The sequence below is a fragment of the Peromyscus leucopus genome, chromosome 10, assembly GCF_004664715.2.
Source record: "Peromyscus leucopus breed LL Stock chromosome 10, UCI_PerLeu_2.1, whole genome shotgun sequence".
Taxonomy (NCBI): Eukaryota; Metazoa; Chordata; class Mammalia; order Rodentia; family Cricetidae; genus Peromyscus; species Peromyscus leucopus.
In genome coordinates, this window is record NC_051071.1 from 26,710,543 (window position 1) to 26,730,091 (window position 19,549).

Consider the following 19,549-nt stretch of genomic DNA (forward strand, 5'->3'; position numbering starts at 1 on the left):
ATTGAACCTGGGTCCTCTCGAAGAGCAGTCAGTGCTCTTACCACTGAGCCATCTCTCCAGTCCCCCTTCTCTCTCTTAAAAAAGCAAACAAAAACCCAAAACTTAAACCAAACCAAATTTTTTTAAAAGTGCAAGCACACACACACACACACACACACACACACACACACACACACACACACCAAAAAAAAACCAAAAAACAAAACAAAAAACCATGGAGTCTATTTTGTGTTGGCCAACTACTTCCAAGCACGAGGCTGGGCACTCCACTGAAGAGCACGGATTTTCCCTCTCCCAGCATCCTTTGGACTTTGTGTCCACTTCCCCTCCCCCTGCTGGGATCATGTGTGGCTTGAACCTGTGCAGGTCTTGCTCTGTTGTCACAGTCTCTCTGAGCTCAAACGTGTATCCGTCCTGTTGCGCCTGGGGAACTGTCGTTTCCTCGTGGCCTCCATTCACAATTATTTGAAGTGTGGTTCATGTACTTGAAGGTTGCTCACTGAGGACTAGCTATGCTGGGCAGGTGCTTGGGATGGACCAGAAACAGGAGATTCCAATACACATCTCTGCCCTCGGGTTTCTTTCTGGCCAGGGGAAGGGAACATTTGAAGTATGCCAAGGCTTTTCATTTAACTGTGGTGAAAACAGACAAGGAGATGGGTGAGGAGCCCCGACTGCCAGCTACGATCGGAATAGCTTTACCTGACAAGAAGAGGGCAGGGTGGGAAGGAGACACCGAGGGAACGGGGCTCCATGGGCAGGGCCGGTGCTGCTGCTGCTGCTGCTGCTGCGTGTCCTGCACAGAACTCTTTTTACTTCAGCCTTTGATGTGCTTTCCTGTGACTTCAGGCTCTCCTCCCCATAAATCAGGCATTGTCTCACTCAAGATCACTCCACGATAGTCCTTTCTCTCCTGTTACTTTCCAATTCTGCCCGCATCTCTGGCTGTCGTCACTTTGACCAGGATATGCCTTGGTGTGGGTCTCTGAGTTTATCCACTTGGAAACACGTGGAGCTTCTGGGATATACAGATTAATATGGTGGGTTTTGGTTGTTGTTTTAAGGAATATTTTTGGTCATTGTTTCTTCAAGTATCCTGTCTTCTCCTTCTTCCCTTGTCTAGGGAATCTCATCATGTGCGTGTTCATAAACTTGGTAGTACCTCACAGAGTTCTGAAATCCTTGCCATTTCTCCATTTTCCCCACTCTCCTGCAGCCTGGAGATGCTCGTGGCTCCGTCATTAAGCTCACTTATTCCACTGCACCCCTCCAGAAAATGTTTCACTTCACTTGTAGATCTTAAATATAGAACTCCTATTTGATTTGGTTATTTTTAAAAAGTCTACTCTGTTGGTATTCTCTGTTTGGTGAGAAGACATCACCATGGTTTCCTTTAATTACACAGACACAGTTTGTTCTTTGAACACATTTAAAATCGCTGACTTCAAATGTTTGTCTGAGAATCCCGATGTCTAGGCTTCCTTGGGGACAGTTTCTGCTGACTGCTTGCTTTGCCCATGTATGAGCCATGCAAACTTTTTGCAGCATACCCAATATATTTCTGTTGAGAGCACAAGACAGCAACTCTAGAAATCAGAGTCTCCCCCACCCCCATCTGAGGGTCCTGGCTACGACTGTCTGGTTTTGACACTGTCTGTGTGAACTAATTCTGCATTGGCTTCGTCTTCTGAAATTCCCACGACTGGGCCTAAACCTTTGCAAAGCACCCATGTTCACTCAGTGCCCAGTTTTCCCTTTCTTTCTTTCCAGTCACCTTGCTGCCTGTCTCAGGTGTCACCACTGCCGGAAGCAGCTGCCATGCTGAAGGATCACCCTGGACCAGTCTCAACAAAGGTGTTGAGCGGCTGTGGCCGTGGTTGAGGTTCACACGGGGCTGAGTCGGGGCTGCTAGAGGAGGCTGATGAGAGGGCTTCCCAGGGGATCCCCAGGCTGTCAAACCCTGACCATTCCAACAGCAGAGCTTTGAAGGGGCACATTCCCAGCCTCCAGGGGCTGCGGAGCTGAGGAGGAAGAGCAGGGGGCAGGTGTGGAAGCCACAGAGCCCCAGTTTTGATACCTCACAGTCTCTCTTGAGGACACACTGGGTGATTGCAAGAGTTTGGTGATTCACCAAGCTGGATCTAATTCCAGTTATTCCTGCTCTTGCTGCTATGAAATCGTTGCCAAAAACAATGTCACAGAACTTAGTCCATTTTTTCTTTCTAGGATTTTTATAAATTTTGGGTTATAATCAACTTTAATTGATTTTGTATATGGTATCAGATGAGGGTCCCATTTCCTTGTTCCACGAACAGATGTTAAGTTTTTCTAGCACTATCTGCTGAAGATAACCCTTCCCTTATTCCACTTTTATCACTCTTGAGGACAGGTTGGGTACATGTATGCAGGTTCAATTCTGGGCTCCTTAGTCTATTCCATCCTAAGTTTCTGCTTTCGTGCCATACTGTTTCAATCATGACAGCTTTGCAATATAATTTGTAGTCAAGAAGTACAGTGCCATTAGATCAGAAAATATAGTATGATTTACTTCTCTCAAATTTGTTAAGACTTTTCCATGACCTTATGTGATCTGTGCTAAAGAAAGAGCCACCAGCACTTAAGAAGAATGTTGAGTGGGATGATAGAGTCTGTTTCGTCTACTAGCCCACATCTACAGTGTTATCATAGTTTTCTCTCTTTGTTCTTCTGTCTGGATGTTCTGCTCACCATCAGAGAGTGTGGATTACTATTGCTTTGATGGACATTTCCCCTTTCAGTTCTATGAAAACTCACTTTGCATATTTCAGTGTTTTTGTGCTGGGTGTGTGTTGTTATGACTGTTATTGTAATCTGGCTCTTCAACCATGATAAAATGCCATCTCTTCTGACCATTTTGACATGAGTATACTGGGGCTGATGAGGGCAAGGCCAACCTTGCTTTCCCCTGGTTCTCATTCTCACGGATGCTCTTTTCCATCTCTATTCCTCCAGCTGGAGGTGCATCCTCCAATCTAAAGCAAGCTTCCTGTATACAAGGTGTATTTAGGCTGCTTGGTTACTGTGTTTTGACCTGTATCTGTTTGACTGAGGTTCCCACTCAGCCATTCTGTCTTTTGATTGATGGGGGATTTTACTCCATTTACATGTAGAATATTGATGGTGAAGGGCTCACACTACCTTTGTGTTATGTCTTTCCTCTTAGATCCGTGGATCTTTCGTTTGTATTATCGTCTGTGTTCTGCTGCTGTTTGTTGGTTTTCTGGATTGAAATGCTGTGATTATTTCTCTCTCTGTCCCTCTCTCTCTGCCTCTCTCTCTGTCTCTCTCGTTAACTTCTTGAATTAGTTATCATGTCGCTGTTCAGTCACATAGAAAAAAATGTACATTTTAACACCTCTTCCATAATTTACTCACCACAATTTATATGTGCTCATATCATATATTAAATTATTTTCTCATTACAGTTATTTAAAAATCTTTGACTCTTAACTTTTTTACATTTGTTTGTGTGTTGTTCGTGTGTGTGTGTGTGTGTGTGTGTGTGTGTGTGTGTGCATGTATGTGTGTGTACTGGTGCACATATATGCCACAAAGCATGGTCAGAGGACAGCATGCAAGAGTTGGTTCTCTCCTTCCACCATGTGGGTTCTGGGGATGAAACTCAGGCCTTCAAGCTTGGCAGCAAGCCCCTCCCCCAGCCCCTCTGCCTGCCCCATGCTGAGCATCTCTCCAGACAGGCTTTTCATACTTTCTGTGCAATCACAACTAGAAAACTATTTGCCCTTATAGACACACATACAACATGTCTACATTCACATATGTTCGTCTTTATCAGGGAGTTTCAGTTCCCTGTGCCACCGTGTTGCTGTATAGGAGTCTTTCATTTCCCCCCAAGGATTCCTTTCAGCATTTTTTTATAATGCAGGTCAGGTGGCCACAAACTCCTACAATTTTCAACTATCTGACAGTGTCTCCGTCCTGCCTTTATTTCTGAAGAGAATTGTGCCAGGCATAGCACCTTTGGTCTATGGAGGTTTTTTGTTTGCTTTAAATGCCTGGAATGTCACTTATGCTCTCTGCCCTGCATGGTCTCTGCCTAGAGATCCACTGAAACCCTAATGGGGTTCTGTTATTTACCAGGAAGCACTTTCTGCTGCTGCTTTCAAAATTCTCATGTTGTTTCTAACTTTACGGAATTTTATCACGTAAATTTCTTTAAGTTTGCCAGTGGTGGTGCACACCTTTAATCTCAGCACTCGGGAGGCAAAGGCAAATGGATCTCTGTGAGTTCAAAGCCAGCCTGGTCTACAAAGTGAGTTCCAGGACAGCCAGGAATACACAGAGGAAACCCTGCATTTAAAATTTAATTAATTAATTTGCATGTATCTTATTTGGTGTCATATATGTTTCCTATTTCTAGATGCCCATTTCTGTCTCCATGTGTTTATCTGAAAAGCTTTTTTAAAAGTTTTACGGTCTGGGCAGTGGAAGCGCATGCCTTTGATCCCAGCACTCAGGAGGCAGAGGCAGTAGGATCTCTGTGAGTTGAAGGCCACCCTGGGCTACAGAGTGAGATCTGGGACAGCCAGTACTACACAGAGAAACCCTGTCTTGAAAAAAGGAGAAAGAGGAGGAGGAGAACGAGAAGAAGAGGAGGAGGGGGAAGGAGGGGGAGGAGGAGAGGGAGGAGGAGGAGGGGGAGGAGGAGGAGGAGGGGGAGGAGGAGGAAGAGAAGGAAGGGGAGGAGGAGGAGGAGGAGGAGGAGGAGGAGGAGGAGGAGGAGGAGGAAGAAGAAGAAGAAGAAGAAGAAGAAGAAGAAGAAGAAGAAGAAGAAGAAGAAGAAGAAGAAGAAGAAGAAGAAGAAGAAGAGCTTTATGTCCCCTCTTCCTACTCTTCTTCTTCAGCAATTCCTATAATGTGTGTTTGGGCCCAATGCTGACTTCTCATATCCCCTCATGAGATTCTTTTTTCTCTTTTTGACCCTCTGCCTGGGACCTTCCAGGGACCCGTCTTCCAGTTCACTAATCTTTTTTTTTTTTTTTCTGCTTGAGTCTCTATTCTCCTCCAGGGAATTTTATATTTGGTTGCTACAGTCTTAAGCTTTCCGACTTGGTACTCCTTCATGCTTTTATTTTCTTGTTGAAATTCTCATTTTCCTTGTGCATAATTCTTTTCTATCTTCATGAGAATGATTTTTATTCTCTTATGAAGTAATCCATGTAAGTGCATTTTCTCAGATCTGTATCTACAGGTCTATCTCCCTCCTTTGTCTAGGGCGTCTTTGCCTGGCTCTTCATTCACAACCTTTAGAGACCAGCCCCCCATAAGAAAGCAACCACGACACTTATTCCAGCCCTTATTCAGGCCCTTTATCAACTCTTGGTGTCTCCAGTAGGCGGCTATGGGTTCTATCAGTTCACGCTGTCCTGAGCAGGGGACACGTGTGTGAGAGTTGGGGTTTCTTCCAGCACAAGCCCTACCTCTATTTCCCCAGCAAACCAAGACTGAATCAGACCTCTCAGAAATTCAGGACTCAAAGACAGAATTTGGGCAGCCCCAGAGCAGATGGGAAACTGGTCACCCTGAGAGATTCTCTCCCTCCCAGAGTGCGTTGCATAGTTTTATGTCAACTTGACCCAAGCTAAAGTCATCTGTATTGGTGGAAGTACTAAGGCAACTTTACATAGTTAAAAGGGAGGTTTATTTTGTGGGGTAATTTACAAGTAAAGGGATAGGTTACAGAGTCCGGGAAAGGTATAGTGCAGTCCAGCGGTGTTCTCTGGAGAACTCTGCTCGGTCTACCTCCAGTGTCCAGGATCTGGGAACCAAAAGAGCCAGCACATCCAGATCTCAGGTCTTAAGGGCTCCTCTCTCCGCCCTGCCTCGTAGGCGTGACAGTTACCAGAAGCGTCAATGAGGGTAGTACTTCCAGGTCAAAGCTAGAACAGCTACCCACCACACATCTGAGAGGAAGGACACTCAACTAAGAAAATGCTCCTATAAGATGGGGCTTTAGGTATGTCCGTAGGGCATTTTCTTAATTAGTGATTAATGAGGGAGGGTCCAGCCCTTTGTGGGCGGAGCCACCCCTGGCCTGGTGGTCCTGGGTTCTATAAGAAATCAGGCTGAGCAAGCCATGGGGCGCAGGCCAGTAAGCAGCATCCCTCCATGGTCGCTGCATCCAGTCCCTGCCCTGACTTCTTTCAATGATGAATTACAATGTGGAGGTGTAAGCCAAATAAACCCTTTCCTCCACAGCTAGCTTTTGGCCATGGTGTTTATTACAGTGATAGAAATTTAACTGTAAGACACAGGGAAGCTGCCGCGCTGGTTTGTGTATTTGTTTATCTTTCTGCTTTGCTGAACACGCAGTAGGCCAATGATACCCTACTCACTCAGGTTACCAGAAGGCCCTCAACTGAGACGCCCTCCTACAGTATGCCCTCCAGGTTCACTTTGAAACGTTCTGGTGGCTGGTGATCCTCCTCAGCAAGCAGCTGGGGTACTGAATTCTGTCCTTTCCAACTAACAAGGATCAGCAGGTGCAGTAAGGGAAGTAAAGCAAATGCGAGCGTCAGCTAATCCTGCGCCCAGCCCTCCACCCACTGCCCGGGGCATCCTGCACATTTGTCTCACATGGCTGAATCTCAATTTCCTGATTTCCACGATGCTGGCAGCAATGCCAGCTGCTCACGGGAGCGAGAGGGGATCAAACCACCAGACTCTGCAAGGAGCTTCTGAGCCCTCATTCTGGAGCCGTCTAAGTTCAAACGCTGGCTCCGTGGCTACTTTCCAAACAGCTGGGCCCTAATCCCACACCACTTCAGCATCCTCCTCCGCGGAGGGAGGACCGCACTGGTCCCTATCAAAGCGCATGAGAGCAGGGAGTGAAAGAATTCACAGATGTGCACAGAGCCAGATCTGTGGGCTGGTTAGCCACACGGGCTCTGCCTGCAGGCTCACACGTTGATGTTTCACAAGCCTTAACTGCCAGGAGCCATCCCTGGCAGTGGATGGGTTCCGCAGAGGGTGTAAGGAGTCGGTGGGGGATGGAAGTGAGCCAGGCCATGATGGTCTGGAGATTCTTGCAGCCTGACTCAGTGGCAGCCAGAGTGTTCCTTTATTTATACAGAATTTAGTAAGCAGGAATACATCCATGATGTTCCAAAACATAGATCATATCATTTTTGGTTTTGGACTTGTGTTTCACTTCCTTTTCTAATCTTTTAGTCCTCATTAATAAACTATGACAGAACAGAGTTATCATTCCCAATCATTTTCTCTCAAGTTTTGACATCATTAATAAACAGAGTTATCGTTCTTACTCATTAACCCCATAACCCAATTTTTAAGAATCTAGAGGTGTATAACAAACAGCCTGTTCTCAGGCTGGTAGCTTTGGTTGCTTCAAGGACACTAGACCAAAACAAAAATCTTCAGTCACCCTGGGCATTTTGCCATGTCCCAAGTATTGTATTCTTAACTCTTAGTGATCAGAGTGAATAATAACTGCTGCAGTTATTATTCAAATTCTGGCATAATACAATCAATGTTCACATTTATATCTTTATAGGATTTGTCTATATGTCTAATCCTGGCATTCTGTTGTTCCTTGATCATATGACATTATAGTGGCTCTGCATGAGCTAACTTTTCTAAGAGAGGGAAGTTCTGACACCTCATACTTTTATCATCTTTCTACTCCATATTTTGACATCAATATGTATCTATGTAGGGCAGAGTTGGATGCCACCTAATTGTCTGAGTGTACAGTGGGAAGAGGCTTGTAATCTGAACTGTGGCCAACTCCTCTAGCCCTCCGAATCTTATTGACCTTTTTGAGTTTACTTTGTTTTGAATATCTTGTTCTAGTGTAAGTACAGGGACAGATGCTTCAAGAAAGTCTCAAAGCCTCATGAAGAGACCTCTGGCTTCTTTATGTGTCACAACCTCCAAGGTATAAGGAAGACCTTCAAGTAGATAAGGATATCTCCCTCAAAGTGGGAGAAATAGTATGTTCAGATCTTTCCTGGGTGAGCCTAAAAGCAGCATTCCTGGGAGAAGGCGTAAATGATTCATAAGGAATTTTCCATCAATCCAATATCCTCAAATTGTACAAATATTAAAAGTGCCCCAAGTATGTAACAGGTGGAGATGAAAACCAAAGGCGGCATGGTAGCCATCATGCGGCTCAGCTTGGCTGGATCTTTGTCAAGCAGCTGTGCTGGCTTTATGACTTCTGCTGTTCCCAGCAGATATGGCTGTGCCATCTCCCCCCTTTTTTTTGTTTTAAAAAGATGACTGGAAGGACAAGAATCAAAATAAGCACAACTCCTAGGATTACTCCCAAATTAACGATAATAGGCCAAATGCTCTGTCCTGAACAAAAGAAGTGAGAGATTGTAAAAATCTGTGTGTAACCTCAGAAGCCAAGGTGGACTCCAATTGAGCTGAATTAATGGCTATACTTTGTTGATGCAAAGACTGCATGTTTATCGCTAGTTCAAGATTGTTCCATAGGCCATGGAGGTAGAATCTAACCTGTGCCTAGGTTATCTTAGAAGCTACTGTATGTAAGTGGAGAGATATAAATCCATTTAAATTGTGAATGACAAGAGACAGTTAATCTAACCTTAATATTTTGAACTTGATTACCCATAAATAGAACTTCTTTTTCTAAAGTTTTCACCCTAGCCTCTAAATTTTTATCATTTCATTTTTTGGTGTGTGATAACATTTTCTGAGAACTGATTAACATGTTCTATAGTATGAACCTGTGCTACCTAAGGTAAGAGAGTGTTTCACATGCTTTCATGTCTTCAGGGGCCAAAGGCTGGGAGTCCTGACGCCAACACCCAGAAGAGCCATCAAAGAACAAATGAACAGAAAGTACTTTGTGTCCACCCTGAGTGCCACTTACATGGTGACAATCCCAAACAGGTGAGAACTATTCTAAGTGCATTAAGCTATAATAAAAAAGTATTTTTTAAAGACTATACAATACATAAAGACAAATAGTTTCAACAGAATCTTTCTAAGCAAGCAAACTTCAATCAACCTATCCACATGCTGGTTCATATGGAAGGCTCAGGTTCCTTGCCTCTAAAATAGAAACAACAGCTCCGCCCTCCTCGGGCTGAGGAGATGAAGAAAGTGAGGAGGAAGAGCCCATGTCAAGCAATACTTTGCCATTATTCAGAAATGGAGAATCCCCAGCCCACCACAAAAACCCAATCTTTGGAACCAAGTTCTGTCTCCCTATTAACGTCGGAAGAGCAAGTACTGACGGAAGACGCATGAAAGAGAACCGACATGTGCCACCTAAGACGCCACAGCCTCCTCTACGTGGGACCAGCTTCCTTGCTGGACACCTGCCCACCTGAGCTTCTAGACCATATCTCTTCTCTCCCCCTAAACTACAGAAATATTACAGCTCCCCTGTCCTCCTCCCCATCAATCCCTTCCCACATCTTCATCCACTTCTCAGCTCCTCTACTCCCCACCCCCTCAAAACACACCTCATCACCTCTGCCCTGCAAACCTCCCCAGTACACTGTTGAGCTGGGCTGGGCTGGTGCCATCCCTACCTCACGTTGTCATGCCTCTGGATGTAAATCTTGTGGAAAATCCTCTCTGGGGGCTTCAGGAAGTCTTCCTTCATCTCCATGGCGACATTCCGGGGCAAGAGGCTCATGAGCAACCGCTCCTGAAGAGGAGAAACACCATTTGTCAGACAGCAAGGACTTCCCCATTCCTGCTGGCCTAGGAGAAAAGCTGTCTTAAGTGGGGGTGGGAGGGTCTACAGACCCTGCTCAGGCAAGCCAGCACACACCCAGGCCTGAAGGCACTGCCCAGACTCAAAGCTCCATGGACTGATACTCAAACATGGACCACCCCTGAGCAAGCAATTGACTCCAGAGGCCTAACGCAGCAGAGGTGGGCCTGACCTTATAGACGTGCTTACAGCCCTTGCATGCTACTCTTCTGGCCTACTGTGCACCAGGAGCTTCAGCCTGGCAAATTCCACTGTCTCCAACCAAGGCCCCGCTCCCTTCCCTCTACTGTTCCAATGGGATCCAGACATAGTCCTCAAGATTAAGTCTAACTCCTTGTTACAGGAAGATACAGCCTCAGGGACAAGCTGACCCCTTCTCTTGGCCATTGTCTTCTCATGGCTCCCTGATCTGTGTAGGGCAAGCATTTTCTTTCTGTCCCTGGGAGAAAAGAGTAAGTGTATAGTTTGTTGTTTGTTTGTTTGTTTGTTTGTTTCAAGAAGGGATGAAGCACCCTGGAAAACCCATCCCGGCACCTTGCCAGGCTTTGGTTTCCTGTCTGTGAGTTGGACTCTGTCTCTCATCTTCCAGATGTGACCTTCCCTGATCTCAGCCCTGGCTTGTTCTGACCCGCCAGGCCTGTGTTGCTGTTTAATCGCAAGAATGGGGAGGAAGGACCTACTGACAATGGAGGACAAGGTTGAAGGAGGAGGATCAATCCCTGCTCTGATCTGCTGTAGGCTCTTCCCCAGACCCCTGACTATCTGGTCCAGTGTCCTGGCCATCCTCCCTCTGGGGAATTTCAGCAGTCATGTCCATGGGATGCATTCCTTCCCTGCCATTCTCTGAGTCTCTCCTGGACCATGGTCCATGGTGACATGAGAGGCCACTTCTCTGACTAAAGGCAGCTGCAACCCTGGTGACTTTCTCAAGGACCCAAGCCTCTGTGTCCACAGAGACCATCAGGAGGACAGCTAAGAGGGCAGCCACGGTCCCTGAGAGCCTAATGATTCCAGGAAGTGATATAAGGGCCCCGCCCTTCCGTTCCACACTATGGACAGCAGTCAATGTGCACAGCTCATCCTGTGACTAGAAAGCGCAATAAGTATACTGGGAAAACCCAGGAAAGCTGCTAACATAAGCACGCCTAAGAGGAAGAAAAACAGGCACAGCACTGGACGATGATTAGGGCTGAATTTGTACATCAGAGAGAAGCCACCAGGGTCCTGCACCAGAGTCATACGGTCTAGTGCTGCACAGAGGAGGTACCCACACCAGCCCCACGCCAGCTCCCACTACAGTTTCCATGCATCACCTTGCTGGATGGACCCAGACATACATACAGGCAGGCTAGAGAAGGCAGGACTACCTGTTTACAGTTTGGGTCACAAAGAAAGAGCACACCGCCCAGGCCACTCTGGGGGAGAGAAAGGCATCTTGCATAGGGAACGGAAGGCAGAGCATGATGAGGAGTCATCAGGTCCCTTCCTACGCTACAGGCCTCTAGGGATGCAGCCAAAGATGAGGCCTCAGAGGCGGGCAACTGCCGGTCAGCAGGTGTGCTGGGCTGAAGGGAACCTCTAGGGGCAGTATTCACTGATATGTCAGAAATCAACAATGCACCAACCTGGGAGCTTCCAGAGACTGTTACAGCCATGAGATTCAAAAGCACAGGCCAAGTGGGAACACAAAGACACCTGCACACTCAGAAGGCCGTGGGGAAAGGCTACCGGAAAGGAAAGGGCAGATTCTGTGCTCTTCGGGGCCACCCCAGAGGCATGGAGGAAATGGGGGGAGGCTCCTTGAGCAGAGGCAGGCTGCCTCATGTCATTCGCCCATTCACACCTTCCTTCACAATTAACATTCTCCCACCTCCCTCCTGAAAGCCCCGTAACCCTCTCACTGTAAGCCCACAGGGAGGCCTCAGACCACTGCTGCCCGGAGTTGCCATCAGTACATGGAAACAGAGTTGCAGGTCAAAGGACTGGAACAGTTAGGGGGCGGGGGATGGCCCTCCAGGGAATCAGGCATACTGGGGCCACAGGTGCCAGCCCAGGGGGGACTGCTGGACTCTAGCACGGGGCTGTGAAACCCTTCACATGGAAAGCTGGGCCATGGCATGGTCACTGCAAGAAGTAGCTATGGCAGTCAGCGGTCACATGACTGTCCCATTACCCTTGCTCTAGTTTTTGTTTGCTTGTTTGTTTGTTTGTTTGTTTGTTTGTTTGTTTGAGACAAGGTCTCTCTGTGTAGCTTTGCGCCTGTCCTGGATCTGACTCTACAGCCCAGGTTGGCCTCATAGTCACAGAGATCCGCCTGGCTCTGCCTCCCGAGTACTGGGATTAAAGGCGTGCGCCATCACTGCCCGGCTTTTTTTGTTTTGTTTGTTTTTTGTTTTGTTTTGTTTTGTTTTTTTGCCCTTGCTCTAGTGCTGGCATCATTTACATCGGGATCCTTGGCTGCCAGGGTTTTTGAGGCTCCCAAGCAGCAGGATGTGGACAAGAAGATAGAATTCTGACTCAGAATAAAAACCCCAAGGATCAAGTAGCCCATTCACATCATAAAGATAATATCTGAAGTTAATTTCCAATCTCAAACCCAACCCTGAAGTGCCAACACAACCCACATCAGAAACAGGTTATAACAGCAATAAAATCTAGCAAATGAAGTAAGATCAAAGGTAGAAATCAGATGGACAGACGCTATTACAAATGTGGATAATGCGAAGTATCACTATAGCCCATGAAAACTACATTAAACCTTAATGCATGTATGTGCCTTGACTGTGACCTACATTGCAGGTTATTCACAGTAAAAATTAGATACTTACTTTATTGTGTGTGTGTGCATTTTGTGTAAACACATGTGCACCTTACTGCATGTGTGCAGAGGCCAGAAGCCAATGAAATGTTCTCTTTGATCATTTTCCACTTAGCTTTTGAGACAGTCTCTCACTGAACGCAGCATTCACCAATGGCAAAACTAGCTGGCCACTGAGCTTCGAGATCTGCCTGTTTACTCCCCAAGCCCAGGGGCTAGGGTTACAGAGGCACTGGACCACACCCACCTTTCTCACATGGGTGCTGGGGATCCAAACAGATCTTCACGCTTGTGAAGCAGGCACTCTGTCCACTGCATCTCCACCCCCAAATCATATTCTTATCTGGTGAGGAGGGCTTTGTTTCTGGGAAAATGGAGAAGAACTTCTCCTTGTTTCTCTCATGGAATACCAATAAAAGTCACGGCTATTGCACATCTAACATCATGAGATTGAAAGCTGGAGGGGAAAAGGCAGGGATGGCAGACCAAGACATGCCATGGGAATTCTGTTTGCCTCCTGTGTCCCAAACACAGAGGTGGAGAAGAAGGAACTCAGGGTGTCACTGGGCACAAACCAAAAGAAAGGCCAACAAAAGACCCAGAACAGGGCAGTTCTCAAGAGGAAACTTCTGGATGATAAGTGTGCTACTCCTGGCCAAAGGCTCTGACTGAAAAGTCTATGCTCTGATCCACCCACTCCAAGTCAACCACCAAAGCTGGACCTCCACCAGTCCCTTAATAAGTGATGGTGTCAGAGAAGCCACAGAAGGATCTTTCTTCACCTGACGATATCAATACAACTCCCTTTCCTGTTGTAGAATATTATTTTAAGCTGTGTTACTTTTGTTGATGTTGCATTTGTTTAACTCTGTGAAGCTGTGTTACTGTGCCTGTCTAAAACACCTGATGGTCTACTAAAGAGCTAAACAGCCTATAGTGGAGCAGCAGAAAGGATAGGTGGGGCTGGCAGGCAGAGAGAATAAATAGAAGGAGAAATCTGGGAGAAAAAAAGAAGGAGGAGCTAGAGGAGGAAGACCCAGGGACCAGCCACCCAGCTACAAGACCAGCAACAGAGTAAGAAAGAAAGGTAAAAGAAAAAAAGAAAAAGGTAAAATCCCAAAGGCAAAAAACAGATGGGTTAATAAAGTTAAGAAAAGCTGGCAATAAACAAGCCAAGCTAAGACTGGGCATTTATAATCAAGAATAAGCCTCTGTGTGTGATTTATTTGGGAGCTGCATGTGGTGGGACCCCCAAAAAGAGCAAAAACAAACAACACCTCCCCTTGCCAGTAAGATGTCACAGAAAACCAGCCTAACACAAGACCCCAAATAAGACAAAGCTTCATGCAATATAACCTAGATGTCTAGATTCCAGCAGGACATTATTTATAATACCAAAAACTAGGAAAGATGCAGTCAATGTTCAGTGAACAAAGACAACTAACCCATGCTGACATCCAGAGGACAGATGCTAGAATAACTATAAACACTGTAGAGCCCCATCACAAGGAAGACTAGAGAGAGGCTGGAAAATGGTTCAGTAGGCAAAGGGCTTGCTGCCCAAGTGTGAAGATCAGAGTTCAGATCCCAGCACCCACATAAAAGACAGGCACAGTGACATGAGGAGGGAGAGAAACAGATGCACCCCATTTGGGAAGGTCCTCTGGCCATCCAGAGCTCCAGGTTCAATGAGAGACCTTGTCTCAAAAAAATAAAAATAAAAAAGGGAACCTGATTTAGAGTAAGAGGCCAAAAATACATAATAGAGGGAAGAGATCCTCTTCATCAAATGGTGCTGATCAAACTCAACATCCACACACACAAGAATGAAACTAGATCCTTATCTCTAGTTGTATACAATATTCACCTTCAGATGGATCAAGGACCGCAGTATAAGACCTGATATCGTGAATCTGACAGCGAAAAAAGCAGAGTACACTTCACTTACAAGCACGGGAGAGGACTTTCTGAACAGGACTGCACTAGTTCAGGCATTAAGACCAGCAACTGACAAATGGGACCTCAGGAGACTAAAAGCTTCTTTCTGTACCACAAAGGACCCGATTCAAGCGAAGAGGCAGCTACGGAACAGGAAAATCTTTACCAGCTCTACATCTAACAGAAGGTTATTATTTATAATAGTCAAAGAATTCAAAAAAACTATATACCAAGAAAAAAACAATAAAAAGCAAGGAATGAAACAGAGTTCTCAAAAGAAAACTACAAATGGCTAAGGAATATTTTTTAAGTGTTCAACATCCTTAGCCATAAGGGAAATGCAAATTAAAACTCCTTTGAGATGTCATCTTACCTAAGTTAGAATGGCTAAGATTAAAAAGCCAAATTATAACAAACTCTGACATAGATGAGGAAAAAGGAGAACACAAACTAACGCAGCCTCTATGGAAACCAGTGTGGATGCTCCTCCAAACACTAAAAACTGATCATCTGCCATATGATCCAGCTATACCGCTCCTGGGCGTACCCTCAAAGACGCTAATACCCTAATACAGAGATACTTGCCCACTCAGTTCATTGCTACTGTATTCACAATAGCCAGGAAATGGAAACAGCCCAGATTTCTATCAGCTCCTGAATGGATAATGAAAATGTGGCACACAGACAGAACGGAATGCTGTTCAGCTATAAAGAAAAATAAAATGATGAAATTCTCAGACGAATCGATGGAGCTGGGAAGAATCATTCTGAGTGAAGTAACAGAGACCCTGAAAGACAAATGCCATATGTTCTCTCTCATATGTGGAAGCTAGCTTTAAATCTTTAGAAACGTGTATTTAAATCGGAATGCTTGCAGAAGGAAGAAAAAAATCTGGTAAGGGGCCATGGTGGTAGACTTCACGGAAGAGGGGATAGAACCCAGGTGGTAAAAAGGAGGAAGGGGAATAACGGAGCGGAAGGATCACATGGTGGGGGAGGGGCAGAGTAGAAGAGGGAGTAAGGCGAGGTATAACTAACACTAAAACCTTCCAAAAAGCCATAGAGAAACTGACTGCCACAGACGTTCCCTAAAACACATGCATATATAAGAACAGTTAAAAAGGAGTTACCCCGGCCGGGCGGTGGTGGCGCACGCCTTTAATCCCAGCACTCGGGAGGCAGAGCCAGGTGGATCTCTGTGAGTTCGAGGCCAGCCTGGGCTACCAAGTGAGTTCCAGGAAAGGCGCAAAGCTACACAGAGAAACCCTGTCTCGAAAAACCAAAAAAAAAAAAAAAAAAAAAAAAAAAAAAAGGAGTTACCCCATAATAGGTAGAGACATCTAGGCGTCTCCTAGACATCACAGGTGGTTACATCAAAAGCCCAGTGCCGGCTATAGGGTAACTCTTTTCACGTTTGGGGGTCAACAGGGTCCCGTAGATGTCCCCAAACAATATAGGCTAGTGCTCCTGTTCTTGGTTAACCTCCAGAACTTGACGGTAACGCCCCATTGCTGAAGACAGCACACACTTGAGTCATAGGACATGGAGAAATTAATGAATTTCTGAACTGAAAGCTTCATCCTCCACACTACCAGGGGAGAAAGGCAATCAACGGTGTAACCCAGCTTTGAACCTCAAAGATACAATAATGACTGGCCTGGCAAGATATGCCCTCTGGTTCAATAGTGGCATGAATGTTACGGGAGTAACCAACCATTTTCTGCTTGGATTTAAGTAGTGTTTGCAAGACAAAATTTCTTATCTGGTACCATTAACTAGGCCAAGAACCTGTAACTAACAGATCATAGTCCCTAGGGACAAACTTATTGCTGTTTGCTAAATGAACATAGAATTAAACTGCCCCCCTAAGTACTTATCTTTATACTCATAGATTAGTGCATCTCTCAACCTTCATCAAAGAAACCTATCTTTATAGCACATGGTTATTATTACAGAGATCCATAACCAGTCATCATGCAAGACTAAAAAAACTGCAAAATTCTCAGCCCTAAATGAGACATCTGTATCACACCCCTTCCTCTCAAGATGGGGGGATCATCAAGAGGAAGCAGAAGGATTGTAGAACCAGATGGAGTAGAAGACTGCAGAGAAACAGTGTTTTCTGAACATGAGAAGGTGTTACACACATGAACCACAGGGACTATGACTGCATACACAAAACCCACACAGACCATGCCAACCAAAATCCCAGCACAGATGGAAGAGGGGCTTATGAAGTCCCACCCTTAGCTGAGGAACTATTGGCAACTGATGGCCGCTGGGGGAGCAAGAGTCCTGGACTGGGTACATTTAAAACAAAACAATACCAAAAAAAAAAAAAAAAAAAAAAAAAGGAATAGTGGTGAGGGAGATAGGGGAGGAATTGGAGATAAAGGAGTGAGATTAATAATTTACTTTTTTAAAAGTGTTAAAAGTGGAATGCAATAGAGAAAAGACACATTGATCTCTGGCCTCCACACACACACATACAGGTGTGTGCAATACACACACACACACACCAAAAAATAAGCACACTAAAAAATGAAAAGAGATGGCAAGAATCCTTAACAAGATGTTAGCAATTTCCAACACATAAATGAATTATATATCCTACCAAACGAAATCTAATCCAAAAATGCAATGCTAGTTCAGAACTGAAATATCAATGCCATATTCCACAAAAACGGGATAAAGAATAAAATAACAATTAGTTCTGATAGAGAAAACAAAGAAATGCAGCTCTTATCTATAGTGAAAATGTTTATAAAGGAGAAACAAAGAACTTCCTCACACTGATAAAGGACAGCCCCAGAAATCCCCAGTTGGCACCATATTTAACAGTAGAACTTCAAATGCTTCCACTGGAACAAGAGAGGGACAGTGACTCTCATTAATTGCATTTGATAACGACGTGCCTGGCAATTCAGCCAGTGTGATGAGGTAAGAGAAGAGCTACAGAACAGAAGGAAGAAGTACCAAGTATATGAAGGTCTATATATAAAACACTAGGTATCTATGAAGACAAATAACTCCAGAGAGTCACGAAGACAAACCAACATTCAAGAACCTGCCACATTTTCACATGGTAGCAATGAACACGTGTACACACACTAACTGCTACACCTTTACAAGTGCTCAAAAATAAAATGCTGAGATATAAAGCTAATTTTAAAAGTGTAAAGTTTGTATTCTGAAAATCAAGGCACTGAGTAAAGACTCAGAAGAGCTAAGTAAATGGAGATACAATCTTCATTTACAAAGGGAAGACTCAACCCTGTAAGGATGCAAATTCCCTCTAGATGACAGTACAAATGTTAGCAAATTCCAAGCAATGCTTACAGTAGGCAAAGGCAAGATCATTCCAAAAAAGATATGGATAACAAAAGGAAAAGTGACAGCTAACATTTGAAAAAGGACCAAAAGGTGGAAGGAGTTAGTCTACCCAATCCCAAGACTTACTACAAAGTAACAATACTCAAGATAATGTCCAGGAAAGGATAAATACTGAGGACAACCTAATAAAGTCTAAGACTCAGAAGTGCACATACACAAATATACTTAGATTTTTTTCTTTTACAAAAAATCCAATAAAGATTATATTTTCAATAAACCACAAAGCAGCCATCCCATAATCAAGAAAGAAAGACCTTAGCCTCACCCTCACACCTTGTTTAAATATCACCTTGAAATACATGCCTCAGATGTATCTACTAACTCTAAAATTGCAAATCTGTTGGAAAAACAGAGACAACCTTTGGGAATTAAGGCTAAGCTAAGTGTTCTTAGACTCAACTCAGAGCAATAAAAGAAACTTTGATCTAGTCAACAATTTGAACGGGCCATAAAGCAGGAAAAAAATAATAAATTGAATCTCATCAAAATGTAAAATGTTTGTTCACTAGCAAAACAAAACAAAAATCTCTTAAGACAAAGCGATGACAAGCCATAGGCTGAGGGAAGATATTTGCAAGTTGCACATCTGGTGAAGGACCAGTATCTAGCACATTTAGAGTTACCTCAGAGTCTGTCAGTTTAAAAACCTTCCAGTTCTATGGTTTAACCACTTTGGAAAACAGTTTTGCTGTATCTCAATATTTTGCAAATACCACATGCCTCTGCACTATTTCTAGGCATTCAGGCCAGAGAAATTAGTATTTATGCTCATATGAAAACTTTACATGGTGTTCAAAGCAGCTTTATTCATAATCATCATAAATTGGAAGCTACCAGGATGTCTTTCACAGACAGAATGGTAAAACATGCTGCGATAACAGCCACACTGTGGAATACCACTTAGCAGTAAACAGGAATAAACTACTGATATAATCAACAACCTGTATGAATTTCCAGAGAATTATGCTCAGTATAAAAAAATCCATAAACCAGATGCTTCTGTTTTTATGATATTACAAAGTTGCAGAGATAGAGAATTAAGAATGGAGGTGGTGTGGCTCTGGAGGGGCAATGAGAGGGGTCCTTGTGCCTGAGGTTAGATGTTCTCATTGTCACACCACTCTACCACTTCAGGAAGACAGTACCATTGGGAAACCAGGGAAAACCACATAAGATCTGCCTTCTGTCGTGACTACACATGGATCCACAAGTAGCTTTAAAATAACAACAACAAAAAAAAGTAATAAACCAAGGCTGGAGAGATGGCTCAGTGGCAAAGAGCTCTTGTAGCTCTTGCAGAAGAGCTGAGTTGTGTGCTAGTGCCCACATGGTGGTCATGATCACCTGTAACTACAATTCCAGGGGATCCCATGCGCTCTTCTGACCTCCCCGGGCACCGGGCACCGGGCACACACTCTAGACATTCAATGCAAATACACACATGCAAGCAAAACACTCTTAATGATAAAATAAGATAAACCAGATTCTAGTTTAGAGGAAGTGGTGCATTTACACATTCCTGGTGGGAACAAGAAATGGTCAGGCACTGGAGAAAACAGTTTGGCAGTCCCTCAAAACGCTCAAGTTACTCCATGGCCAGAATTTCCACTCCTAGAATTTCCCTA

General features: G+C 44.5%; 1 protein-coding gene across 1 annotated transcript in view; it reads right to left on the minus strand.

The window, feature by feature from the left end:
• The window catches only part of Adcy1 (adenylate cyclase 1), a 128,280-nt gene that overhangs the window by 81,986 nt on the left and 26,745 nt on the right, over window positions 1-19,549 (minus strand). The window contains exon 3 of the mRNA XM_028870541.2: window positions 9,588-9,706. Coding sequence (XP_028726374.1) covers window positions 9,588-9,706 — 119 coding nt within the window. The remainder of the gene's footprint in view (window positions 1-9,587; window positions 9,707-19,549) is intronic.